We start from the raw sequence: 26,492 nt of genomic DNA, 5'->3' as shown, positions 1-26,492 counted from the left end.
CTCCCAGACACTCCTGCCCGCCCCTCCCTCCTCTACACCCGTGCTCCCAGACACTCCTGCCCGCCCCTCCCTCCTCTACACCCGTGCTCCCAGACTGCGGGAAGCAGAAAAAGGAGAGTCGAGTCCTCTGCCGGTGCTTTGATGCATGTGTGGTTCACTCTTACACACCACACAAAATCTCACACAAGTGGGCACTATCCTTCGCCTCACTACTAAGGTTGGGGTATTCTTGCCAGGGGGCTGGCTGGTCCACGTTCCAAGGAGAAAGATGAGGGTACAGAGGAGCCTGGGGACACTCACCACTTCCTCAATGGCTGCAGTGTCTCTGAGAAGAGGCTCCTCAGCCAGCAGGGATAGCACCAGCCCATTCACACTGTGAGTGTAGAGGTTCCTGGGCAGGAGCCCTGCATGGAGCCCAGCAGAGGAGGACTTGACATCACTTTTGTCTGCAGAGGTGCAGGGGCCCTGAGAGTCAGCTGAGGGCAAAGTGCATGCTAGGGCTGACCTGTTCTGGAGGCTTCCGTCCCCACATTGCTCCATACTGGGCTCCACACCCACAGGGTCCTGGGGAGGAAGTACCACAGGGCTGCTGCTTCTTCTGGGGAGAGGGTCTGTGCCAGGAACTTGGGTTTGGCCATTGGTGATGGGAAGGTCTGCAAGCCATTCCTGCCCTCTGCTCTCGGGGAGCCTCTCAAGAGGGGAAGGGTCCAGACAGCTGCATATTGCTGTGTTTTCAGGCAGTGTGGGGGCCTGGTGGCTGGTGAGGACAGCTTCCTGATCACCTACGACAGGCACGGGTGGGAAAGCTTCCTGAGCCTCAGAGATGTGGATTTCAGACAAGTCCAGTTCCTCTTGGGAAAAACCCAGCTCCTGCTGCAGCCTGCTGCTGATGCCAGAACCCTGGCCACAGGCAGTGGTGCACAGTCCTGCAGCCACCACATGCTCCTGTGCATATCCAGGGAAGGGTCCATCTGCCCCCCTGCCATTCAGCCATGCTCCATCTTGGGGCATAGGCTCCAGGATGGTGGCTGATGTCCAGGCCATGGATGCCACACACCTAGTGGCATCTTCTGCCTGGGTAGGGGTGCTTCGATCCCTGGGAGGGCACTGAGATGGACTTTCCTGGAGTCTGGCAAACAAAAGAGATGTCACATCAGCAGAGTATGGGGAAAAGGCTCCCATGGGGACTCTTGAGGTACCAATCCCCTGAAAGGCACAGGCATCAATGACAAGCAGGTATCTGCAGTCATAGAGCTAAGATGCCACCATGGTAAAACCACAAAAGTAGAAAAAGGCCATGACTGGTGAAGACTTGTCCAATGAGTCAGGATCATTGACCAGAGGTAGCCAAGACCACACAGGAAGTCACCCACAGCTGAAGGGTCTCCTGAGAGTGTCTCCACACTGAGTCCGCTGTGTCCCGAGGCCAGGACACCTCTGATCAACAGCTTTACAAGACAATGAAGACACAAGTGGGGAGCACACACACATGAAAGGAACACCCCACCTACCTAGTCTCCTGCTCCACTGTGAACACACGGAGGCTAGCAACTTCCTCCTCACTCAGAAAAACAGGGGTGATCTGCACATTAGGGGGCAATGCTGATCCTGCAAATAAAAACATGGTTGGGGCTCCCCTGGGATGCGGTGGGCCCTTGGCACTCACAAATGTCACTATGGTAGCACCAGGGTTGGGGCTCCCCTGGGACGCGGTGGGCCCTTGGCACTCACAAATGTCACTATGGTAGCACCAGGGTTGGGGCTCCCCTGGGACGCGGTGGGCCCTTGGCACTCACAAATGTCACTATGGTAGCACCAGGGTTGGGGCTCCCCTGGGACGCGGTGGGCCCTTGGCACTCACAAATGTCACTATGGTAGCTCCAGGGTTGCTCCCTCAGCCCAAAGCCCCAGAGCTGCAGCCTGGATGCTCTGAGCAGCAGGAAAGAGAAGTGTGGCAGTGTGGAGAGGGAGATACCTGACAGATGTTAGGAGAAAGGGCTTACAGCTGGCCAAGACTCAGCAAACCCAGGCTTTGGAAGGAGGCCAGAGCCTCCTGGGGATGCCACCAGTGTTCTATCTCTCCCTCCATTACCACACCCCAGACACTGTCTAAGCAATGTCACAGAATGGAGTCAAAGGAGGGCATGCCCAAATCATGACCTTGGAAATCCGGGTCCCAAAGAGAACTGTCCTAGCTTGTGCTAGATCCAGCTGCTGAATCTATGAGCAGAGGAGATCCACATGGGGGCTGGTTGCTCTCTCCCTGGCTTATCCCAGGAGGAAGGCAGCATACTACTGTCCACGCACCACGTACCTGCTTCCTGTGCAGCTGCCCCTGCTCCAGGAAGTCTCTGAAACAAACAAATACACAGGTTGGCCCCAGGCACCATGCTCTCCTCTTAACCATTAGGAATTCATGGCACCATCTGCTCACAGGACTCAGCCAACCCAGGGAGCTGGTATGACCCTGTGCCAAGAGCCCAGCAGATGGAGCAGGGCCACTTGCTTCTCAGAGGCCGGGGGGTGAGAACTGGACCTACTCTGGCCTCAAAGCAGCAGCTCTGAAGTGTTAAGTGTCCCCCACGAAACACCAAAGCAAGGGTTCCTCACTTGAGCCCACGTCAGGGAACCAAAGTTAGAGAGCAGCCATAGAGGCAGCAAATACCACTCAGTGACAAAGCCCAAGGCCCGGGGCTCCAATCCCCAGCAACAATAAACAAAGAAACAATTTATATCTCCCCACCCCTCACATTCCTGTTAATACTTGGGAATTTCCCCTTTAAGTACATGCCTTTTACTACTTTGAGACATTAAATGAAATTCAGTATTTCCACTTAAAACAGCTTATATGATTGCACTCATTGTAAAATCTCTGGAAGTCTACAGCTGCTCCTGCCAAACAACTGACCCTCAGCCACAGACCAAATGCTAGCAGTTCCTCGAGGCTGTGAGCCTCTGTCCTGTGGCGACATCAGCAAGTCAGTCGGTAGCGCCCTCAGGCAGTCACATCCCAGTAGCTTCCCCCTTCACTAGCAGGCCAGGAGGGCTGGCTTTCCTGTGTAGGGATTCCCACAGCTGAATCAGGGGAGGTGGGCAAGGGCATATTAAAGTTCCAAACTGCTAACAGTGAAGGCAGCCCTCAAGACACACCACCCACAGGAAGCTAGAGCCCACCCAGGCTCTGAATGGTTAGAGAGAGGCCAGTGAAGCATTTGAAACAGAAGCTCACAAAACAAGCCAAGCTGGTGGATTAGCCTGGGACCTGAGCAATGGGAGGTGATGCAGATGGATCAGAAGTTCAACTCTCAATGTAGACCAGGTTACCCAATGGAAACCCCATCTCCAAAATCAAAACAAAACAATTTAAGAGAGAGAGTCTAGATGGAAACTGCTCAGTGATGGCTGTGGGTCCTATGTTGTTATCTGGGACATTTCCTTCCTTCCTAAAACAAGAGCTCACTATGGAGTCCACCTGCTTCTCTCTGCCATGTTTCATCACACACACAGAATGCATAGGAAGATCAATGTTCCCTATGCCCTCCCTTCTGTTCCTTCTTCCTTTCCTCCAGTTTCAGAGACATCCCCTCAGTATGTAGCCCAGGGTAGCTCTGTACTCATGACCATCCTGCCTTAGCTTCCCAGGGCAGGCACAAGAGGCACACAGCACCATGGCCAGCAGTTTCCCTGTTGACTTAAGAATATGTTCCTTACAGTGCTCTGTCATCAACACTGTGTTATTGGAAGCTGAATGGACCCACCACCTGGGACAAATGCTTGCTTCTACCCTTGCTTTACTCCTTGACCACACAAGTGGATGAAGCGTTGTGACAGATTCAGTGAAGCAGGTGCCCTAGACCCACCCGCCATGTGGGGCCAGCCCCCTTCAGTTGGAGGGCAGATGTTCTGGGTCAGTCCCCCACCAAGTTGCAGGCTGTACTGTACCTGGCCTGTAGGGACAGTCAGATGAAGCAGGACCTTGGCGGTAAGAGAAGGAGGGAGCTGGGAATTCACGATCCTGGGGATAAGACACAGGGATAAGAACGCCATGAAAAGAAGTGCTGGGCCTCTCAGCTCCACGGATAGCAGTGTCTCTGGAGGTAGAGGATCTTAGGGATGTGCCTGGCAGGAGTTTCATCAGGTAGATTCTCAGTGAAGGGCTCTCTGTTCTGCAGGTCCCACTGACAGTCAAAATGTAAGCTCTCCAATCAGGCAGGACTGAGGGGTCATATGGCTACTCATCATGAGAAGATAGCAGGCATACCAAAACCACAAGTAAGCCACCTGTGTGCACTGGAAGAGAATCACTGAGCCAACCACTTAGGACACAAAGATACCCAGCATTTCAGAAGGGCTCTACTCCCTGTGCAATTGGTACAGAGGGCAGGGCGTGGTAGCATACAATTTTAATCTCAGCACTGGGGAGGCAGAGGCAGTGGCAGTCTATCTTTAGGAGTTCAAAGTCAGCCTGGTCTACATAGAGAATTCCAGGACAGCCAGGGCTACATAGTGAGATACTGTCTCAAATAAAGTGTGTGTATGAACACACACACACACACACATATGATACATAATATATAATATATAGTTACATAGATAAAACATTTATCGTGCTTCTGTGTATATGGAGGCCAAAAGACAACTTGGGGGAATCAGCTCTCTCCTTTCACCATGTGAGTCTCAGAATGGAACTCAGAGCGCCAGGCTGGGCAGCAAGCCTTTCACTCACTGGGCCCTTTATCTGCCCACAAACACTATCTTTGCTGCCACCTATGTCTGCGTGACTACAGTCACCCTGAGAACAGGGAGAGGAAAGGGGTGATGGCCACGGGCCCTGTGCTTACCCTTCACATCTGCCACTCCTGTCATTCTTCAGCAAGGGTCCCCACTTCCCAGGAGAGGAGGTTGGGGCTACTTGTCCAAGATGGTGGAAAAAAGAGGAAGAGAAGCCAGGGCTCAAACGCCCACTCTGGAGAGCACTGGCTAAGGCACGCCTCTCAGCCCTGCTAAAGGCCCAGCCTGCCTGGGCAGTGAGCACAAATGTTCCTCACGGACGGGCTGTCAGGTCCTGGGCTCTCCCGGTGTGAAAATGACTGCTGAGTTTGGTGGAAGGCTGGAAGCAGTTGGGTAGCACTTGGCACAGCCTCTACTTGCAGGGCTGGCTGCTGCCCACAGTGGGGCTCTGCACTGAACTCTATCAATGGCACTTCACCAGAACACCCAAACCGAGGACCTCAGGGCTCCTTTCCTGAACAGTTCCCAATGGCAATGGATGCTCGGCCAATCTACATGACCTGGCCTTTGCTGAACAACTGCAGACTCTGATCTGGGGAGAGCGGCTGACATAGGTGGGCACAACTCACAGTCCTTTGTAGAGGATGGAGCCAGCTAGGACATGGGGCGAGCGCTGGCAGGTCTGTAGGATGAGGGCTGCCTTCAGCAGCAGCAGGGGCTCCACCTGGGGAGACAAGACACATGTCTGTGAGCATGCCTACAGGTGCCTGGGGGACAACAGGCTTCAGAGACCAGCTGATGGGATACAACCCACAGTCAGCTCACAGTTCCTGTAAGGAGTCAGCTACTCAACCACAAAGACCACATGAGCCTGTCCAGAACCGCCCAGACACTGCAGCCTCCTGGCTGAGGTGATCCAGGTGGTCAGGACCAAAGTAAGAGAGGACAGTGACCTCACTCTCACAGCCCCAGACTGCCTTCACTACCAACTGGCCTTTGAAGTTGTCCACAGCAGTGGAAAACCCCACCCACCCCATGCCCTGCGCAGTGGGTTCTGGAATGCTCCTTCCTTCAGCAGTGACATGAAAGGTGCAGATCTGAGATGCACAGGTGCCCGGGCCAGCCCACAGCAGCCGGTGTGCGTTAGCTGAGTGCAAATGGGAAACGGGATGGTTCAGAGAGAACCTTCCGGTCTCTCTCAGATGCAAATGAGTTCAAATGTGAATCGGGCACTTTGGTGGAGTCACTAAAGTCAGGTCATTTATGTGGAGAGAGAAAGGGCCTTCCGGCCTCAGTGAGTGATGCTCCACTCACTGAGAGTTTATTCGGTGTAGCCTCACTGGCCTTTAGGGCAGTCCTGGAAGCAGGGCCCCTGAACTGTCAGGAGACAGTAGGGTCTGAGAGGCAGCCTGCCTCCCCACCCCACCCCACCCCACCCCCGGCAGCAGCATAGAAACTGTTCATCAACTGCTCTGCCGGAAACATGGCCTCTCACTCCCTAGCTACCTGCTCGGACACAGGTGACCCCTCTCAGCGCCTCACAGGCCTGACCCAGCAGCCCATATCCATGTGGGCAGTGAACAGGAGGGCAGCAGCCTTACCTTGGTGTGGTCCAGATTCCACAGGGCGTTGAAGATCCTGTGCGACTCGCTGGTGCTCCTGAGGATGTGTGTGATGACGGTGTCCCACTGCAAACTCAGCTCCTCCTGAGGACGGTTCTGAGACAAAGACAAAGCGCATCAGTACCTGAGAAGGGGACACTGGCTCTTAGTAAGGGTTGCTACTTTCTGCAGGGAGCTTCCACCAGGAAGACAGCAGGATGGACAGGCCTGTCTCATCCCACCTCTACCACACATGTCCTAGCTCTCACTCCAATAACCAGTCCTGTCACAGAGCCAGGAAACATCCTGAAGAAAGGGGTACCAATCCAGGGAGGAGAGGAAAGCAGACACATGGGGACACATCTTGTGCCACCTTGTCACATGGCATCGTGCAATACAGATGTTGAGCCCTGTATTACAGAGACAGGCTCATGTAATACAGAGACAGACCCAAAGAAGGCCTGGTCCCAGCAATGCTGACTTTGAAGGGCCTAATACCCCTGGCAATCTGCACTTCTACCTTGTAGGCCAGAGAGACAGGGCCCATGTAGAAATGAAAGAATCCAATGAGTTGATCCAGAAACTGCCTGCAGCTGACATCAGAGAGCTCCACGCCACAGCCCAGAGCCTGTAGGGGGAGAGCACAAAGACAGTTCTTGTGGCTTTTCTCTGAGGCCACAACCAGAACCCAGGCTCTTGTGGCACCTGCCACAAGCCTGTGAAGTCACCACCTAGCCAAGCAGGATAACTCCAGCTTGCAATTCTGGCAGTTGGGAGATAGAGGGAGGATGGTCAGCCTGGGCTACATACAGAGTGTGTTCCAGGTCAGTCTGGGCTACAGTGAGATCCCGTGTTCCAGGTCAGCCTGGGCTACATACAGAGTGTGTTCCAGGTCAGTCTGGGCTACAGTGAGATCCCGTGTTCCAGGTCAGCCTGGGCTATGTACAGAGTGTGTTCCAGGTCAGCCTGGGCTACAGTGAGATCTTGTCTAAAAGCTACATCTTCTGGAGAGAGTTACTCTGTGGGGACTGAAGCATGGCTATCAGCGGAGCATCTGCCTAGCATGTGTGAGGTCTCAGTTTGGAAACAAAGGCTCACCGCTCTGTATCAGCCTCTAGAGAGTCATTTCATCAGTGGGCTTGATCCAAGTGAGGAATAGGGAAGAGTTCCAGAAATCCACAACAACAACAAAAACTACTTAGAAACTCAGAAAAGCAACAAGCAGCCTGAGCTGCATAGGTCATGGGTGGCAGAGGAGAGAGAGAAGCCACTTCCAACAGCTAAGGCAGACAAAATCCTGACTCCAGGACAGGGCCACAGCCCTCACAAGGGAGCAAGGGAGACAAGGCAGTGGTAGAGGGAAACCCTGTCAGAATGCGGCAGTTCCCGCTGAGGTTAAACCTTCTGTCTGTAGGGAAGCCCTATGAGACTCAAGGTATTTACAGGGGGGTAAAACACTCCATCCCACAGAGAAGCTCCTTAGGTTAAGGAAGGAAACAACTCAAAACAGCTTCAGGAAGTCCCTGAAACTAAGCAGAGTCACTAGGCCTCTCCCTCCCCAAGAGGCTCAGAGCAACCGAGGCACCAGGAAAGGACACTCTACAGGCTGGGCAGTGCTTCAGGATTCCAGCTCTGGGAGCTGCACCTGTGCCCACTGGGTTTTAGTGATGCAGCCGTCTCTGAGTAGGCTCTCCTCCTGTTAGTACCCCAACACACCTACATCCCAGTTAGGAACTCCAGTGAACTCCTGGGCTCGCCAAATTGAGCTTTGGTGGTATCTATATTTTTGTCTGTCATGGCCTCCCTATCTAGGGTAAGTAGACAACTGTGCTGGCTAACTTTAGGTCAACTTGACACAGGCCAGAGTCATCTGAGAGGGAACCCAGCTGAGAAAAATGCCTCCATAACACTGGGCTGTAGGCATCAGTGATTGATGTGGGAGAGTCCAGCCCATGTGGGTTGGTGGTCCTGGGTTCTATAAGAAAGCAGGCTAAGCAAGCCATGGGGAACAAATCAGTGAGCAGCACCCTCCATGGCCTCTGCATCAGCTCCTGCCTCCAGGTTCCTGCCCTGCTTGAGTGCCTGTCCTGATGAACAGTGATATGAAAGTATAAAGGAAAATAAACTCTTTCCTTCACAAATTGCTTTTGGTCATAGTTTTCTTCATCACAGCAACAGAAACCCAACTAGGACAACAACTGTTCCATCTCCCCAGGAACACAACACACACATTCTGCCATGAAGGTCCATGGCTGTGGGAAGACGGGGTCCACTAGAAAATAAAACCACAGAGCCTCATCTTAAGTACCTGCTTTCTGTCTCGGTAAGCACTTGCTGCTGGAAACCCCTCTTACAGTCCCAGTTGATGGTCCCTTATGGTACTCTATCACCTAGACCACATCTGAGACCGACCAATGAGGAGAAAGATCAAGAGTGACGCCATGTCACTTATAAATACCCTAATAAAGTGTGCTCTCCACTCAAGTCTCAGGGTCTGCTCTGAAAGTGGCCTTTCCCACAAGGGCTAAATGCTATCTTGTTGATAACTGAGCTAACTGGGCTGAGGTTGGGAGCTTCAGCATGGCTGGTATAGCCACTAGGAGAAGGAAGGCTCAGCTAGGTAGCAGAGAGCAGGAGGGTGGAACACTGACAAAGGGAGGGGGAGGTGGTAGGAGGTGGGCACAAGCTGGAAGGTGCACTAAGAGATACAGCCCTGCTCCTGGTGGCCAGGAATAGATCTCACTAACTGAAAGTAATGTTGAGGGCTGATAGCTCTGAGCCCAAGCCAAGTGGGTGGGTGAAATCTGTCTGTCAAAGTTGCAAGGTCCCAAGAACTCTGAAGTTGGAGGGTGTGCATGACGCTCACAAAGCGTCTCTCCAGCAGGTGAGTCACACTCAGAAGGTCTTGGAGTGGGAAAGTGGTTCCTCTGCTGTACACACCCGTACGCACCTAGTGCCCTGAGTGCCCCCACGCCTCCTAGAACATCAGCCACCTCAGGGTGGGTGGGACCCAGGGAAGGGGAGAGGATCTACTTGGCTGAGTGGGGCCAGCAGAGCTGACTCTTACACAAATACGGGAATAGTCGACACTTGTCCTACCAAGACTGGGCAGCTGTGTGAGCCACAGGAAAGTCTGCCTCATATCTTCCCCTCAGTGCTCACAACAGGCATCCCAAATGCTGCGAGACCAGAAAGGAAAGAGGCTCCAGAATCATGTGGGATTTTGTTGAGGGTAGTTTTTGACTTTTTGAGTGTGGGACATCCTCCACCAACCACCCCCCTCAGTTTTCTTATTGGATTCTTGCAAGAACTTTTACTGAACTGAAGTTTTTGAAGGTGTGCTTTTCTTTGCCATCTCTTTCGTTCAACCACTCTTGTTCAGCAGCTTTTGATTTTTTTTCTTGTGTGCCCCTTTTGTTTTCTCTGCTCTCCCATCTGCACACACAGGGTGTTCCACCTTCACTCTGCTTACTGGTTTTCCTTCACTATGTCTGGGTGGCAGGACCTGAGTTTAATGCCCAGCACTCAAGAAGACAGCCATGATGGTGCAGGCCAGAAACTCAGCACTGGGGAGGTGGAGACAGGGGGATCCCTGGCTGATGACCCAACCTACCCAAATCAGAGGGCTTCAGATCAGTGAGAGACCCTGTATCAAGACATATGGTACAGAGTAACTGAGGAAGACAGCCAACACAGACCTCTGGCCTCCACAAGCATGCACACACCCACAGGAACATCTACCTCCTGTATGTAGTTCTTCCTTCTTACATCGATCTGAGGTTTGGAAGTCATGTGTTGTTCCCACAGATGCTGAGGTCATGCTAACACTATAGCACAGTCTACAGCATTACCACTGTCAATTTTGTGGTCCTGTGGAAGCCTGTGCTTTGCTCTGAGCGTATTTGTGACATGTGCAAAAGGCTGTCTGTCTGTTTCTCCCCTCTGTGGTTTCAGAGCAGACCTCTCAGGAGGACGATCCCCTAAAACTCTAAGTGCTCTGCACAGTAATAAAGCCAGGCAGTGCGACTCCCTAGAAGAGCAAGCGCAGCTCCTGCAGAGCACAGACACTCGACCCCAGTAAGGATGCGGACAAGCAGGTGGGTCAGTCAAGAGCACGGGTAAGAAGAATTGGCAGCACAGAGCCAAATGGAAATGCTGGAAGCAAAACCCAGTAGATCAATGAAAACACAGGGAAGCTTTAGAAGGGGTTTAGGCAGAGCTAAGAAAGGATATTTCCTTCTGCCGGCAAGCCCAGTCCCACTCTTCCCGAGAGCAGCACAGAATACTGTGTAGGTGTGCCATTAGAGTGGAGCCATCTTCCCACTCTGTCCCCAGAGGCTCAGGTTCAGGAGGACAGAGAGAAAGCCACACATGGCCAAGTGTGAGCAACCAGGAAGATTTCCATCAGTGTTCTCAGGGACACAGAATTCCCTCAGACATGCAATGTTTCAGGGCCCAGGCTATAAAGCAGAGCTGAGGTGTCCCAGACAGCAAATGGGAGCAGGACACACTGCTCTCTCCCATAAACACAACAAGCTGATCTGCAGACGAGCGGTAGAGATCTTTACTATGAAATGGCTCTCCCAGTCTGGGTCTCACTATGAAGTCAAATCATGCAGTTACAGCCGGCTTCCCTGTCCCATTAACAACACTGTTTGCGGTGCAGTGGTGAGCTGGGCATGTGATGAGGGTCTTTCCCTCTTCTTTGATGCAGAAGATGCTGAGCAAAGGTAGTGAGGTCACCTGAAGCTAGTGTTGTTCTCCAAGCCCTGCTGACCACAGTCCGCCTGCTCGTGGGAGAAAATGACCTGCTTCTTGTTATTCCCCAGATCAGCAGAGTTCTCCACTGTGTGTGGCAACAGTGAGGTGGTGGTCTTAGGCAGGAACTGTGCTCAAGTCTGTTACCATGACCCCTAGCAAGGGGTGAGGCAAAGATCTGAACGCAGGACAAGGCCTTGCACTGACACTGAGGATGGAGGTGATGGTTAATGACAGAGGGGAGGTCAGAGGTCACAGAAGCCTGTGCTTAATTCCATCACTGAAACACAGCGTGCCAGGTTCCTTCCTTCCTTTCTTTGAGATCAGGTCTCACTGTGTCGCCCTGGAACTAGCTCTATAGATCAGGCTGACAGCAAACTCCCACAGGGATCTGTCCGCCTCTGCCACCACCATTCCAATGCTGGAATTAAAGGTGCGGGTAGTGTCCTTACTGTCTCTGAGGCTTCTCCTCCTTGTCATTCACTCTCCTTCCTCCTTTTCACGACCATTTCCCAGGCACCTGGTCTGTGTCTGCACACAGAGCAGTACACAGCAGCGCTGAACTGAGACCCAAAAGCCCGGGAGCAGGGAGGCGATGAGGTCAGTGGTAGCACAGAGAAGAGCATCAACCACACATGGCCTATCCCAGAAGCCTCCTCCCAAGGCTCTAAGAGAGAGTGGCACTTCCTGCTGCTTCCAGCTGCTCCCACAGGCCTCCTTGCCAGGAGGCGGGAAACCTGTGTCACAGCTGTCCTTCAAAGCAGGGAGAGCCAATCAGCGCAGTGGCCGTGCTGGGGCCTCTGCTCTGGCAGCTGCTCTGCTGGTGGGAGGTCTTCCTCCATGTCCTTCTCTAGAGCGCTCCACACTCTGGGTCTTCACTACTTTACTTCACTGTAACCGCGGTGCAGAGGTGGATGCACAGGGCGCAATCCTGGGAATTCCCACTTCCTGGGAAACTGAGGTAGCTTGCGGTGTAAGCCCCACCCTTCCACAGCCATGGCATCAGGACGCTCATGCCACTGGGAACTCAGCCAGCGTGGAGGGAGTCCGAGGCCGGCAGAACAGACCCAGACTGCACCATACTGCAAAGCGAAGTCAGAAGCCTGGGGGCCTCTGGGCCCTTGGCACCTTTCCCTCCCTCCCAGGACTCCTGTCCAACCGGCACAGGATAGGTCACAGGTGCAAAGGGTCTTCCTGGCGCCTAGCGACACAACAGACGTGCACGACCGAGAAAGCCCAGGTGCCGCCTGCCACGGGCTCCGAACCGCTGCCTTTTCTTCCAACCACGCCGGTACCCAGTACCCGGTAGGCCAGCCTGGTAGCTCCAATCTCAAGGTCTATCTGGGCTCCAGTACCGCCACAAGCCCCGCCCCTCCCTAGCCCCGCCTACCAGGCAAATCTGCCACTTAAGGGTTAATGACTAAACCAACAGTCCACATTCTGCTCTCCCTGGCCCATCACAGGGGAGACTGAGGAGGTGGTTACCAGTGACTATAGAGCCCAGAGAATGAACAGAAGGGTCTACTGTAGCCAGGATAAGATGCTGAGCTTCTGAGCCTTGGGCCATAGGATCTGGGAGGGGCAAAGTCCTGCACCCAGGAGGGGAGGGGCTATGGAGTCCCAAGGCCAGGGCCTTACCACCAGGGTCACCAGGGGCAAAAGAGTCACCCTTTTCCACGACAAGCAGGGAGGTGGGGCTGTTGAACCACCATCACTTCCTACAAGGAAGGGTGAGCCTGCTTTGACATACCAAGGCCTCTATTACAGGCCTTCCCTGGCCAGGAAGAAGGCTGTATATGACTTCCGGGTGAGGTGGCCAGAACTGATTCTCCTGGACCAGAAGAAAATGGAGGAACTCCCTGTAATTGGCAAAAGCACCTCTGACAAGCAGGTCCATGAGGCCAGTACCTGCTCCTCAGGGATCAGCATCAGCAACACAGACCTGGAGAGCACTCCCAGTGAGTGCCTGGATTCCAAAGGAGAAGAAGGCCCCCAACCCCTTCCTGCACAGTCTCCATATATGACCATTCTCAACAGCTATCTGAAGCCAGAGTCGATGACCCGGCTGGAGAAGAAGGTGAGGAAGAAGACCCTGGTGGCCATGAACCAGCTGGAGCAGGAGATGGACGCAGTTAAGAGACGGCGGTGGGCACTGATGAAGGACATCAAGGAAGTGGAGTGCAAACAAACAGAGGACAAGCACTTCCTGGAGTTCCTGAAGCAGAAGAAGGAGGAAAGCCAGAGGAAGTACGACTCCCTGTGGGAAGACTACAGACAGCAGTGTCAGGAGATTGAGGTCAGGAGGCAAGAGCTCCTCGGCACCTTCACCTCCTGCACTGTAGACCTCCAGAAGAAGCTGCTGCAGGGCAGGAAGCTAGAGCTAGGCTTCAGGAAGAAGCTGGATGCCCTGAGGCCAGTAGCACAGATAAAGGAGAGCCAGGACAGAGAGTTCCAGGCCTTAGAGCAGGAGAAAGCCAGCATAGTAGCTGACATCCCCTTGATGGACAGAGAGGCACACTTCCAGTTCCTGAAGGAAAGGGCCGCCCTAGAGAAGCAGGTGGAGGAGCTGAACCTGCTGGAGTCAGGAGAGAACACCACCAGAGAGCTGAGGAAGAAGGCCAAGGCCTTGGAGGCTCTGGCCAAAAAGGCTCACAAGGACTTCTGCCAGGGTGTCAGTGCTGAGAACAGGGGACTGCGAGCACAGCTCCGGCAGCTGGATAAGGAATTCTGTGAGCTGGAAGCCAGGAGGGAGAAGCTGGAGCAGCGAAAGCAGCGGCGGAAGGAGCAGCAGTGGTACCTGGAGGCCCTGGCCCGGGGGAGGGAGCGCCTCCAGCAGCAGGAGTCCCGACCCCCCAAACCACAGGCTCCACACCCAACCCAGGGCCGTCTACTGGGTGCCAGGCCAGGAACCAATCCTAAGTAATGGCTGCCGTGTCCCAGGAAGCAGACTGGAGCTGATGTTGAGGGTAGCACACAAGGAATGAAGATGCTATCAGGCTAATACAGAGGACAGAAGCAGCAAGGGGGATGGAGGACTGAGCTTCTCAGAGGGGCAGGGGGGTCCTGGCCTGGCCTGTCTCTCAGGCTTGGCCCCCTCACTCTAACCCGAAGGGCTGTCCTAACCAAAAGCTTCCCCACATTCGGGAAGCTTGGTTCTTTAGCCCCCATACCTTCCACGCACGACAAGTTCCCTGTTGTAGTATAGACTTGGGTGCTCACTGCCTGCTCTGGTGTGGACGTCATGACGACAGGGTGCATTTGTAATCGGCACCTTCCCCAGCCACCCCATTTCAAAGGAGTAGGTTCGTGTCTTAGGGGGGTGGGTCCAGGGTGTTATCTGGGGAATTGGGTTCTTTGTATCTGTGTGTCGCCGAGGCTGTACGGTCTGCAGAGCTGTGGGTCGTGATGTGGCATGCGGTCCCAGGTTTGGGCCTGTGATCCTGTGTGACAAATATAGCCAGCTCTCTGAGTCCCGGGCACTGCTTCAGGCAAAAAGCCTCAGTATTTCAGTGCAGAATTTTAACTTTTACTGAAACTCATTTAAAGTGCTGAAAATGAATTGCTGAGTGGACCTTTGGGTTACAGATTTAACTTGCATGTGAAATGCTTTGCTCCTAAACAGTGTTATTGAAAAAGTAAAAGCCTGCCTGTGATTCATTCAAAATAAAAGTCTATTTATTGTTACCCAAAACAAAAGCCTACTTGTGATTATTCAAAATAAACCACGAAGGTGAGAGAACACAGCGGGAAGGAAGGTGGAAGATGGGAGCGTGACAGTGAAAGACTTAAGATCAAAGTTTCCGTATTGGCTGTCCATTTGCTGGGCATAAGACATCCTAACGGTTTAAGATGGAATGGCACCATGGCCAGGAGGTCCAGCAGGTGGCCATGTCCTAGTATTTGAAGCTGATGGACAACCATCCCCTCTGCCATCTCCATCCAATTCCCTATGCAGCATTTACTGCTGTGGATGTCGTGTGTGGCCCCATGTCAGTGTTTCCAGTGGTCAGAACTGAGCAGCAAAGAACCAAAGGCTGATAGCAGGTCATGTGATACCCCAGCACTTCATGAAGACTTAGTCCAGTGTGGAGGCTTTAGGGAGATTTCAGACACCAGTTTCCCCAGCACCACCCTGTACCAGCCTGTCCTAACAGCGGCTTTCCGTCTGCCCTGCATATGTCTCAGGGTGGATTCCTGGATTCTGCCTCCTCGTTCCAAGCGCCCAGGGGCCCCAGAGTCCTCATCTGCTTAATCACTGAGTTGCCACGTTTTTGGCACAGTACCTGTGGTCAGTGACCTATAGGAAAGTGTCAATAGAGAGGCTGCCTGCCTGCAGGAACCCCTTGCTTGCTCCTTGCAGCGTTGGCACAGAATCTATTCAGGACATGCTGGTGAGGCTTGAGTGAGCAAGTGGTTGGGGAGCAGGCCCCTACTTCACAGGAGATCTCTGGCAGTGTGCAGCCTGGCTTCCGCTACCCTTCATTTTGTGATCTACGTGCAGAAGCCGTGCAGTCTCTCCCAGCTGGCATTCCTCCTGGTCCCCACCACAGCTCTTAAACATGAGGCGATGCCTCTCTCTGCACAAAGCCTGACCTAATGCAGACAGGACACAAGGGAAGAACATAATGCAATTCCTCAACAACACAGACACAAAAACTCCAAGTCTAGGAAACTAAGGTGAAGAATACATTGAAAGCCGGCCGTGGTGGTATATGCCTTTAGTTCGAGGCCATCCTGGTCTACCGAGTGAATTCCAGGACAGCCAGGGCTGTCACACAGAGAAACCTTGTCTTGTAAAACCAAAATAAATGAAAAAAATAAGCAGCTAGTTCAGGGAGACAGAAGGGCCTTTGAACCCAGGGCCAGGTAACTTATAGTGTGAAAGTGGAGAATGGCTTGAAGCAATCCCCACGGTCAATACAACCCCATCAAAATCCAAACAACAGTCCTCAGAGAACTCAGAAAAATAAAATTTACATGGAAAAACAGTAACAACAAAAACAAGATCCTGACGAGATGCAATGTGAAATTATACCACAGAGCCATAGTCAGAAAACCAGCACAGAACTGCCACAGCAGCAGCCCTAGGGCTGGTCACAGAGAACAGAGGGACCACCAACACCAGCACAGCTTCAGCCACCTACGCTTCCACAGAGCTCTCAGAGAAGGCAGCTTCTTTAACCAAAGAACGCATGTGGGCCGGCAAGATGGCTCAGTGGGTAAAGGCACAGCTGCCAAGTCTGACAAGAAGATTTCAATCCTAGAGATCTACATGGGGAGGAGAGAATCAGCTCCAGCACACTGCTGTCCTCCCGCCCACACACAGCCACCAGAGCAGCTGTGCCGACATGCGCATTCTCAAGGACAGGCACACGGATGCAGACAGACAGATACACACACACTGAATGAATGAATAGCAACATGGGTTGGTAAGATATGTGGTATTATATGTCAATCATCCAATCACTTGGGAGGTGGAAGCAGAAGATCAAGGTTGATACGTGATGTACCCATAATGAAATAATAATTAAATCATGGCATCTGTAGAATGGATAGAAATCAGTATAGTAAGCAAAATAATGGCTTTTGGTAACCCTATTTCTCATACTAGGTTGCCTTGCCCAGCCTTAATACAACGGGAGGAGCTTAGTCTTCCTGCAACTTGATAGGCCATGCTTTGTTGATACCCAGAAGCCTGCCCTTTCTGAACAGAAACAGAGGAGGAGTAAAGGGAGGATGGGAGAAGAGGAGGGAGGGGAAACTGTGGTTCGGATGTAAAATAAATACATTTTAATTACAAAGAAGATTGGGAAAGATAAATACCACATGTTTTCTATAGAGAACTTAGATTTATATTTTATATTTTTGGGAGGTAGGGATCACAGCATACATGTGCGGTCAGAGCACAGCTTGCAAGAGTAGGTTCTCTATGCATCTTGAGGAAGCCAGAAGAGGGTGTAGATTCCCTGGAACTGGAGTCATAGATGGCTGTGAGGCACCATGTGCTGGGCACTAAACCCAGATGCTCAGGAAAGCTTAACCACTGAGCCAGCTCTCCAGGTCCATGAGCCATGAAATCAGAAAGGGGATTATGGAGATCATTAGGAGATAAGAAGACATTTTTCTTTTCTTGACAGAATCTCACTATGTGTAGCTCTGGCTGTGCTGGAACTCATAGACATCCACCTGTCTCTACCTCCTGAGTGTTGGGACTAACGGTTAGGTCACCAGGCTGGGCCAAGAAGACCTCTTAAGTAGGCTGGAATGAGAGGGCCAGGAAACACAGGTACCACAAGGAGAAGCAGAGAACAACCGAAGCGGCAGCTGTGCATGAAAACGCCAGAGTGTAACCTGCTGCTGCATGTGCTGACCCATCTTCTGCAGCTAAGCCGACCCCACTGCAGCAAGGCCACCCTCCACAGACACCATGCGCTTCTGTCCCCCAGTGACGGGGCTGACCTGAAGCACCCATTCCTGCTCATTCCAGGTCCTTGCTCAGCTCAGGTGCACGCCACATCCTAGTGACTCCCTGGGCCTGCTCTGTGAGCTGCATCTGTGCTAGCTTCCCTTCTGCCGTGTGCTGAGGTCATGCTGTGACACTGCATGTTAAACTCGGTGCCATTACAGAGACGGTGAGCAGGAAGCTACAGAATGGCAGTTCTAAGTCAGTGATACAAAGGCCAGGGCTCGCTTCTCTGAAAGGTGATGCTCGGCTAGAATGTGAGCCTGCCAGTACTCGGTGCCTTAGAACCAATGGGATGAACGAAAGTCACCAGAAATGTGACATCGTCAAGGAACCTGGAAGGAAAGGAGCCCAGGCTGTCCTGTGGTGGGAGCTGCAGCACACATAATGCAAGTACTGCTCCCACCCCCAACCCACTCAGGACTCCCAGTCACGCCCACAAACTAACTGCAGTTGAAAACAAAACAGCATCCCCAGTCAGAGTTGCTGCGGAAGGGATAGGCTGCAGGAGATACTCCATGCCAAGACTCACACAAAACTAGAAATCACAGCATGTGGGACTTGATCATCTTCACACAGACCCAGACCCATGCTCAGTCACCTGACAAAGGTGCTCAGGGATCTCAGCAATGGCAAAGGAATGCTGGGTAATGGATGAGAAAAAATTACCATTGACGTCCACTCACACCACCCACAGCCAGAAAACCGGTGGGATTATAAACACAAATTTAGAAACAAAAACAATCAGACTGTCTTTAAAAATTGGTGACCAAAATAGTAGGCAATAGTTTCTCAGACTGCAGAAGGCAACAGCAACAGAGGATAACACTGACTAGATCCCATCAAAACAGAGAAGAGATAACAGCTCACCAAGGAAAAGTAACGGGCACGCTACAAACAGGGTTTCCATATACATGCACACATGCATGCACATGTACACACATACACCAGATATGTACAAATATAAATAAGTAAAAATAATACTAAGAAATCTGCCACATCCAGAGCAGGGAGTATCTGGGGTGTTCTGGAGAGGGCTCTGGGGCTCGACATTGTGAGTCCCCCTTCCATCACAGCAGCTGGGGAGCAGCTGGAGTCCCAGGAAGCCGTTGTCACCGCAGACTCCAACACCAGCTCCATGTCCTCAGACTTAGCTTACCCACAGGTAGTCCCCATCCACTCTGATGGCAAACTTGAGCTTCCGCAGATGGATGAGTGTGGGCGGAGTACCAGAAAGGTCCCACAGGCAGCGCACAACTCCGGCAAGCTGGCCACAGAGCAGTTCCTGTTGGTCCAGTAGGGTCTGTGGGAGAAGCAGACAACGTCTGACCTGATTGCTCTGCACAGACCAGCACCTGCTCCCTATTTTTCCAGGCTGAGAATAGTTGTTATATTTTTTAATTTTTTGTAATGATTATCATATGTTTCTGTGTGAGCTCGTGTGGGAGCTGGGCACGTGCACCAATGCCCTGTGCAGACCAGAGGACCAGTTCGGCAGCTAATTTCCTCTTCCACTACGGGTTCCAGAGGTTTATGTTTTGACCTGCTAAAGCCATCTGGCCAGTTGTGCATGGATATTTTGGGTTCTGTTGTTGTTGTTAAGATAGTGTCATATTTTGTAGCCCTGACTGCACTGGAACTGGATCATAAGAACCAGCAACAGCTGGGCTTGGTAGTTTATGCCTATAATCCCACTGACAAAAGAATCCAACGTTCAAGGGCAGGGACTGGAGAGGTGGCTCATCAGCTCAGAATATTGGTTGCTCCTCCAAGGACTGAAATTCGATTCCCAGTATCCACATGGTGGCTCACAACCATCTGCAACCATCCAGTTCCAGGGGATGTGACACCTCCTCGGCCCTCTGTGGGCACCAGGCACATATATACATGTAGACAAAACACTCAAATGCATAAAATAAATGTAAAAAGAAATGAGTCAAGAGCAGCCTGGGTCATAGGGCAAAATACTATCTCCAACACTCGCACCACACAAGAGAATGGGCCATAGGGCAAGATACTATCATCTCCAACACTCCCCACCACACAAGAGAGCCAGCAAAGGGGAGTCCACTGTAGAGTCCTGGTGACTCTTGAGTGGGGCCTTCATAAAGGCACTGCTGGGGTTAACAGGCTGTTAGAAAACCCCACAGTGAACACAGACAGAAAATCAGGGCTTCACCACATGAGTGGCTGCACACATGCCCTGAACCACGGCACAGCCACACAGGACAGGATGTAACATGAAGTGCACCTGCCATCCATGATGACATCCTGCCTCACAGAGCGTACCATGAATCTCGTCAGGGATCTAGAGCGGAAGGTGGAAGGAAATCAGTTGACAGATGTCACTGATGTCACCATGAGAAGGTGGTCATCCCAACCTAGAGCATGGCCTTTTACATGGCAGCTCAGCAATGTGAGGAACAAGAATACAGGATGGCTGGCACGTGCGGACTAATATTAAAAATGGAACTGAGCACAGACTAAGCAAGCAGGCTATGGGTGTTGTTAGGGTTCTGATAAGGGGGATGGGGGGTGAAAGGAGAGAGAGAGGAAGGCAGGTAGGGTCAGTCACCAGAGTAATGTCAAAGAAACAGCAACAATTAGCGTCTAGCTGCAGCACCTAGTGACACTAGAGAAGTGCTGTCATGCATGGTCACCCCATCAAGTATGACCATGACACAATACACACGTGACCTGACACTGATGGGCAGGATGACACAATGTCTCGAACTTGCTCTAAACTTCCCTGGGGAGAAAGTAAGAGAGCTGTTGGAGCACATAAACTCTGCAGAGTTCACAGCTGCCGGCACTAGGATGGCACCTAAGAGTTTGTAATACTCTCTACTTTTCGGTTTGAATAAAAGCTTCTGGAGGAGACAGACAAAACCTCCTGCTCTGCACCGGGCGGTGGTGGCACACCTTTAATCCCAGCACTTTGGAGGCAGAGGCAGGCGGATCTCTGTGAGTTCAAGGCCAGCCTGGTCTGCAGGAGCTAGTTCCAGGACAGACTCCAAAGCTACAGAAAAACCCTGTCTTGAAAAACAAAACAAAACAAAAAACCCTCCCGCTCCAACAGAGCTAGAAAAGGGGAGGGCTGGACTGCTTGGGAATTAAGATCAAGACAAGAGTACTGCCTGGTGGCATGGGCCTGTCAGCCCAGCAGTGACAGAGGCCGAGAACTCAGTGAGAACCTGCCTCGAAACTCAAAAGATAAACAGATAGAAAGAGGACTGGAGAGAGCAGAGCATGCACAGGGCCCTGAATTTCATACCCAACATGTCTTAAAAGAGGCCATGTGTATCAACAGTCCTGCTTACCTGGGAGGGGTAGAAGTAGCAGATGCCAGCTCTAGTAGGGTCTCCTTCCCCCTTTACCTTGGAACCATCATACAGAAAAAAGTAGTTCCACCTGGTAAGAGAACAGAACGAAGCCATGGGTCTCTGCTGGTGACAATGCTAAATTCGTGACACTTCCTCTCTTGTCTCTGGCTCTGCGAAGGCTGGATGCTTAGCTGCCAGGAAGAGCCCAGCAGCCACAAGCAGATAAACCCACTGCAAGTGCAACACAGGCAGACTAAAGATCTGCCTGGACCCAGCTATCAGCCTATCTGCAAAAGGAAGCAGTCATCCCTGCAGGGAACCAGATCACCCACTGCAAACTGCTGTGTGAAACCCTTACCCCCAACTGCGCCCCCAGCTGCACATGCTGCCATGCTTTCTTGCTGTCTCTCTAGGTATTCACTGCACTTTACCTGAGCCTGCTGGTAGAAAGCAGCCCTTTTCTGAGAACTCAGATTCATTTAACAGATGTGTGTGGAGGGCCTGCAGCAGACATGCCCTTCTGTAATGTGTGTGGAGGGTCTGCAGCAGACATGCCCTTCTGTAATGTGTACAGAGGGTCTGCAGCAGACATGTCCTTCTATAATGGGAAACAGTAGCCTCTGAAAGTTGACAGAAAAACACCAAACTGTTCTCTGGTCTCAAAACCTTGCCAGCAGCTCAATCTTGCTTCCTCCCCACCCTTCCAGATTCCTCAGCATAAAGGAATCTTTCTTTGGAATTTCTAGTACCTTCCGCACTTTCCTAAAGACAACCCGGACAGGTCTCACTCTGTAGCCTAGAATGTCCTCAAACTCCAGAGCCTCCTGCCTTTACCTCCCTCCCAAGTTCTGGGACTACAGGCTCAGCCAGGACTGAAGTTGACATCACCTGATTGCACAAGGTGAGCTAGGCAGAGACAGGCCTTCAGTTTTACTTCTTAGACTCAGAAAGCACACCGACCAGGCCAGAAGAGCCCATCAAGGAGACACAGCGCTGTCACTGGAGCTGTTTTCACAGGACTTGAAGCCCTCCCTGGCCCTCCCACTTCCCCTTTCTCATGACAGACACCTGTCCCAGCATCATCCATTTTCTCAAACTATAGAACTCAATGTGTGACTGGCCAGCCGCAGGTTAGACGGTGACCAAATGCCCTTGTGAACTTCCAGAGCCCACCATGGGCCACCCAACTCACCCCACATCCTCCCCACACTCTGAAATCGGCCCTGCTCCTCTAGGTTCACTGTAGCTCAGGCATCATTTGGAAGGGATCCACATTTACTCAGTTGCTAGGTCTGCTGAGTCTTGTTTAGCCACACCTTACACTGTCACCTCAGGAGCATTTGCTGACCCAGGTTATGAGAAAGGATGAAGCTACGGAGGGCACATGAGGGAAACATGTCAGGCAGACATTGTGCAATAGCCTTAGGAGCCAGACTGGCTAAACCTCAACTGTAACCATCCCGCCTCTCCAGACACAGTCACACCCAGGCGATCAGACTGGCTGCACCATCACAGTCATCTACCCACAATGCCTGAGGTGCAGTCTGAGAGGTGTTCTGGGTTACGCTTATCCTTGCTGTACTAGGAATGGGACCCAGGGCCTCTCAGATGCTAGGTGAACACTCTACCACTGGGCTATATCCCCAACCAAAAACTTGTAAGGTCCCAACACATCAGCCCTGGAGAGAAACGGTTCCCACGTTTAATGAGGTTTTTCTAAGCAGAACAGCAAAGCAGCTGGCCCAAGCTTCCAGTGCACTCAAACGATCCCAGAAACACCTCTAGGCAGGCCTTGACACTCACCACGAGGCTGACTTTGTCTCTGAGGGGGTGGGGGTGGCCATTTACTCTCCAGCTGGCCTCACCCTTCTCATCTGGTATTCCTCCGAGAAGAACTTCTCCACGCACACTGGTGTCCCCAGTCCAGTGACTCCAGGTGTGGGCCCGTCAAGTACTTTCTGCCACTTGCTTACTGTCTGTCCATTCAATATGAAAATGCAACTTCCCTTTGGGGCAGTTTCATTTCCAGAAGTGTCTCCGCATCTCTGAGAAGTTCAGGGGGAAACAGACTGAAGATGAACTAAATCTATTCACCAAGTCGGATCGGTAGTTCTGGTTTCAGGAGCATCCATGCGGCTGTCTGCACTGGGACCTTTTCCACCTCCTCTCGGGGAGGTCCATGGGAGAGAGAAGCATGTCAGATGGGCACAGCTTCTGACAGGATCTCTAACTATGAAGAGCTGAAAGTCATCCAGTGAATTCCTTCAAACAGTTCATACACCAGTGCCTCAGCTGTGAGGAAACACAAAGAACCAATTCTTTCAGAAACCAAAGAACATGCATGTGACCCACAAGGTTCAATGAACAGTTGATTTCAAAACAGCTTTCAAAACTATATTTCAAAATAAAATTTAAAAAAAGGTGGGTAGCAGAGACTTCAAAGCCCCCTCATTTTTTCAGCAGAAAACACTGTCAGCCTTGCAAAAGGAAAATTAAATAACAAGTGTGAAGATTCTGGGTGTTAAAGAGCCACACAAATCAAACAGCTGCCGACGTGATAATAGAACCTAAATTAAGGAACTGGCACTCGAAAGCCTAATCTGAATGTGTGCAGCTTTTCAGGGTGCAAGAAGACTTTCAGAGTGCCCTTCAATTCCACTCGACCTGGGGGAGACAACTCAGTAGACCGCAGAACACCCAGTCAGAGCGGAGCCTGGCCTCACCTGCCCCAATCCTTGGCTCCTCTGAGGGAACTGTCCAGAATACCCAGTCAGAGCGGAGCCTGGCCTCACCTGCCCCAATCCTTGGCTCCTCTGAGGGAACTGTCCAGAATACCCAGTCAGAGCGGAGCCTGGCCTCACCTGCCCCAATCCTTGGCTCCTCTGAGGGAACTGTCCAGAAAAAGGTGGTTCACGGCATTAAAATTACAAAATCTCCTGACAGTAATCTTCCACTGCCGGGATAACACACCAGGAGGAAACACAAAAATGGTTTAGTCCATTTGACAACCCTTCACTAATTTTCATCTACGATCCTATTCCCACTTCTCCGGTTAATTCCCTCAGGGACACGGTCTCCGTAGCTAGCCACAATTCTGCCATCTGTGGATACTAAAGTATCTTTAGGGAAAAAGAGAGGGAGGTAAAGGCAGGCAGATTGCTGAGTTCCAGGCCAGTCATGGACCCTGTCTTAAAAGCAAGAAAAGTCCCCCAGGAAGAAGGAAGTGCCTGAGGGAGATCCCCTATGAACCTGAGGAAGGCCTAAAAACCTGTCATCTCAGTTACAGACACCTGGCTCCAGGGAGTGCACAGGGCATCTGTGCAGGGGCATCTCGGGTCTTGAACCCACTCCTCCCTTTTCCAAAAGCCTGGTCGGAGGACCAAGCAGCTAGTTCTCAAAGGTCCAGATGAGGTCAGTGATCATCTTGTGGCGAGTGACCTGAAAAGGTCCTGGCAGCCTGGGAGGTGAAAGCATAAGGATGGTCCAGGCGCGCGTCGAGAGGGAGGCGTGGGAAGTGGCCCCCAGGCGTCAGGAGCCGGGCTGAGGGTCGTGGGAGTCGGGAAGAGGCGGCCCGAAAGCTCGGGTCTCAGACCCGCCCACCCATCCGCCCGCCGGGAGCCCGGGCTCCGATCGGCCTGCGCGACAGCACCCCAGCACCCAATACCTACGCTCAGCAGCCCCACGATCACGCGCGGTCCCACCTCCCGCCTCTAGAGGCTCGGCGATGACGTACGAGTGTGACGCGACGCCATTGGCACGGCAGCCGCTCTGGCGCGCAATGGTGACGTCAGTGGCATGGCGGCCACCGTGGCGGCTCCGGAGCCTTGGAGGGCCGTGGCTCCGCGGAAGAAGCGCTCAGTGGGGAGGCGGCCGCGGCGGGACGAAGGACGTGTGCGTGGGCCTCAACCCGAGCAGGAGCCGGACGGCGAGGCTGTGCTGCGCCGCCTGCGGGAGGCCAAGTGAGTGCAGCGCTTAGAGGCCACTCCAACCGAAAGTGGGTGTGCCAACCTGCAGGGGAATGCTGAGCTCCCGCCCGATTGCACTGTAGCAGTTATCGGTGAAGCTGCCATTCCCGTTACTGCAGTTACGACAGCTTGGCATTCTGTGCCTCTGCCGTTTTTGAGACTGAGGTGGAAACATTACGTAGGGTTGCTCAGAGCATTAGGTGTTGTATTGACCATAAAGTACTTCCTGGTACCTGGTAAGCTCCGGGGCCCGAATTTCGTGTTCGTGTTATACCCTATATTGATTGTTTTCTTTAATTGGTTTTTGGTTTTATATATTTGAGGTTGAGTCGGGCATATGTCACGGTGAATATGTGGAGTTTAGAGGACCATTCCTCTCACTGCATGGGTTAGGATGATCAAACTCAGCTTGTCAGGCTTGGTGGCAAGGGCTTTCACCTTGTGAGCCACCTTCCCAGCTTTGGTTTTGCGTTTTGTGAGACAGGATCTCATTTTATAGCTTAGGCTAACCCAGCAGGCCTGGAACTGGAGGAGATTCTGCCTCTGTCTCTCTTAATGCTGCAGTTACAGGTGTGGACCACACCCCACATTGGTTAATACTATTGTAAATCGAGGTTGCAACGTGAACACAGTTGTCAACATTGTTATCAATGGTTTACTGAGCAACAGCTGTGTGCAGAGACTATCGCATCCTACACTTCACAGCTCCATTAGGATCTTGGACACTCAAAGAGACATTCAAAGATCATTGTTGCAGGCCCAGGCCTTGGTGAATCAAACCCCATGTTTCTACCTCTCCTTTGCTCTGTACTTTCCTCCGCAACCATCTCCCTACATCTTGGACCGTGCCTCATTACAGGACACATAGACAGTGCCCGCCATACACAGGTTACTCTGTGTTCTTGCCTTTTCTGGTTGTGATCTTACAGAGCTAAGTTACAGATTTGGGTAGCATTTCAAATGGGTCGGAATACTATGACGAGCATGCCACGTTAGACTCAAAAAACAGTGGTGACCCAGAAGTTATCTCAGAACAGAAATTACTGGCTGAGGCTGAGGGGGCAAATAGAAGCAAGCAGGAAATCTCCAGTCTCTGAAGATCAGAGAGATGAAGGGGCCTAGGGCCTGAAAAATGCTCAAGGCCCTCACCAGATAGTCAGTGTTTCCTTAGCTTCTTCAGAATCTCCCAGAGCTCCCCACTTCTCCCAGCACCCCTACTGGGGTGTGATTATCACTCCTGATTCCTGAGCATAGAGACTCAGACCCAGGACTACCTATATTTTCAAAGTGCTTTAATGTATTAGGTTCTTCTTTCCCTTGTGAGGAACATAGGTCACCTCGGGGCAGGTGGGCTCCTTTCCTCTTGTGTCCCCTAAACACTGTCTCAGAGTGTTCTCATTCACTGTTGATTGCTTTGCCCTAGGCGGTAGAAAGCAGTTGACTTGAATAAAGACCCAACCCTTGGACTTTCTCTTCGACTTTCCCTTTAGGATTATTTATCATGGGAAAGCTGTCTCTTGAGTGCCTGCTGAGTAGCTCACTTCGTCCCCCCTGCTAGTTACAGTCTTGAGAGAAGGAAACTGAGTTTTTAGAAAGGCTGTACCAGTTACAGTCTTGAGAGAAGGAAACTGAGTTTTTAGAAAGGCTGTAC

At 52.0% G+C, this 26,492-nt stretch overlaps 3 protein-coding genes across 9 annotated transcripts in view; 2 read left to right on the top strand and 1 right to left on the bottom strand.

Moving 5' to 3' along the window:
- The window catches only part of Hps4 (HPS4, biogenesis of lysosomal organelles complex 3 subunit 2), a 32,138-nt gene extending 7,539 nt beyond the window's left edge, over window positions 1–24,599 (bottom strand). Inside the window, exons 1-12 of one of the 7 annotated variants that reach the window (XM_005344228.3) lie at window positions 24,167–24,476; window positions 23,600–23,829; window positions 22,680–23,168; window positions 20,874–20,964; window positions 18,713–18,856; window positions 6,853–6,960; window positions 6,333–6,449; window positions 5,361–5,455; window positions 3,943–4,015; window positions 2,315–2,351; window positions 1,512–1,608; window positions 301–1,129 (exon numbers count right to left, since the gene is read on the bottom strand). In XM_005344228.3, the coding sequence (XP_005344285.1) occupies window positions 301–1,129; window positions 1,512–1,608; window positions 2,315–2,351; window positions 3,943–4,015; window positions 5,361–5,455; window positions 6,333–6,449; window positions 6,853–6,960; window positions 18,713–18,856; window positions 20,874–20,964; window positions 22,680–22,720 (1,632 nt within the window). In that variant the 5' untranslated portion in view covers window positions 22,721–23,168; window positions 23,600–23,829; window positions 24,167–24,476. Of the gene's footprint in view, window positions 1–300; window positions 1,130–1,511; window positions 1,609–2,314; window positions 2,352–3,942; window positions 4,016–5,360; window positions 5,456–6,332; window positions 6,450–6,852; window positions 6,961–18,712; window positions 18,857–20,873; window positions 20,965–22,679; window positions 23,169–23,599; window positions 24,477–24,540 lie in introns of those variants that run through there. The other 6 variants (XM_026784094.1, XM_013349336.2, XM_026784099.1 and 3 more) reach the window with 6 other exon arrangements.
- Window positions 10,025–15,831, top strand: LOC102000292 (coiled-coil domain-containing protein 121-like). The gene is given in 1 exon segment (XM_026784107.1): window positions 10,025–15,831. A coding segment is annotated over 1 exon segment (1,389 nt). The 5' UTR covers window positions 10,025–12,702; the 3' UTR covers window positions 14,092–15,831.
- Window positions 24,600–24,664: 65 nt separating the features above from the next.
- Srrd (SRR1 domain containing) overlaps window positions 24,665–26,492 on the top strand; it is a 6,084-nt gene continuing 4,256 nt past the window's right edge. Inside the window, exon 1 of the mRNA XM_013349360.2 lies at window positions 24,665–24,835. Coding sequence (XP_013204814.1) covers window positions 24,672–24,835 — 164 coding nt within the window. The 5' untranslated portion in view covers window positions 24,665–24,671. The remainder of the gene's footprint in view (window positions 24,836–26,492) is intronic.

Source organism: Microtus ochrogaster, chromosome 2, assembly GCF_000317375.1.
Source record: "Microtus ochrogaster isolate Prairie Vole_2 chromosome 2, MicOch1.0, whole genome shotgun sequence".
In the NCBI taxonomy this organism is placed as follows: domain Eukaryota; kingdom Metazoa; phylum Chordata; class Mammalia; order Rodentia; family Cricetidae; genus Microtus; species Microtus ochrogaster.
This window is presented reverse-complemented; position numbering and strand designations above follow the sequence as displayed.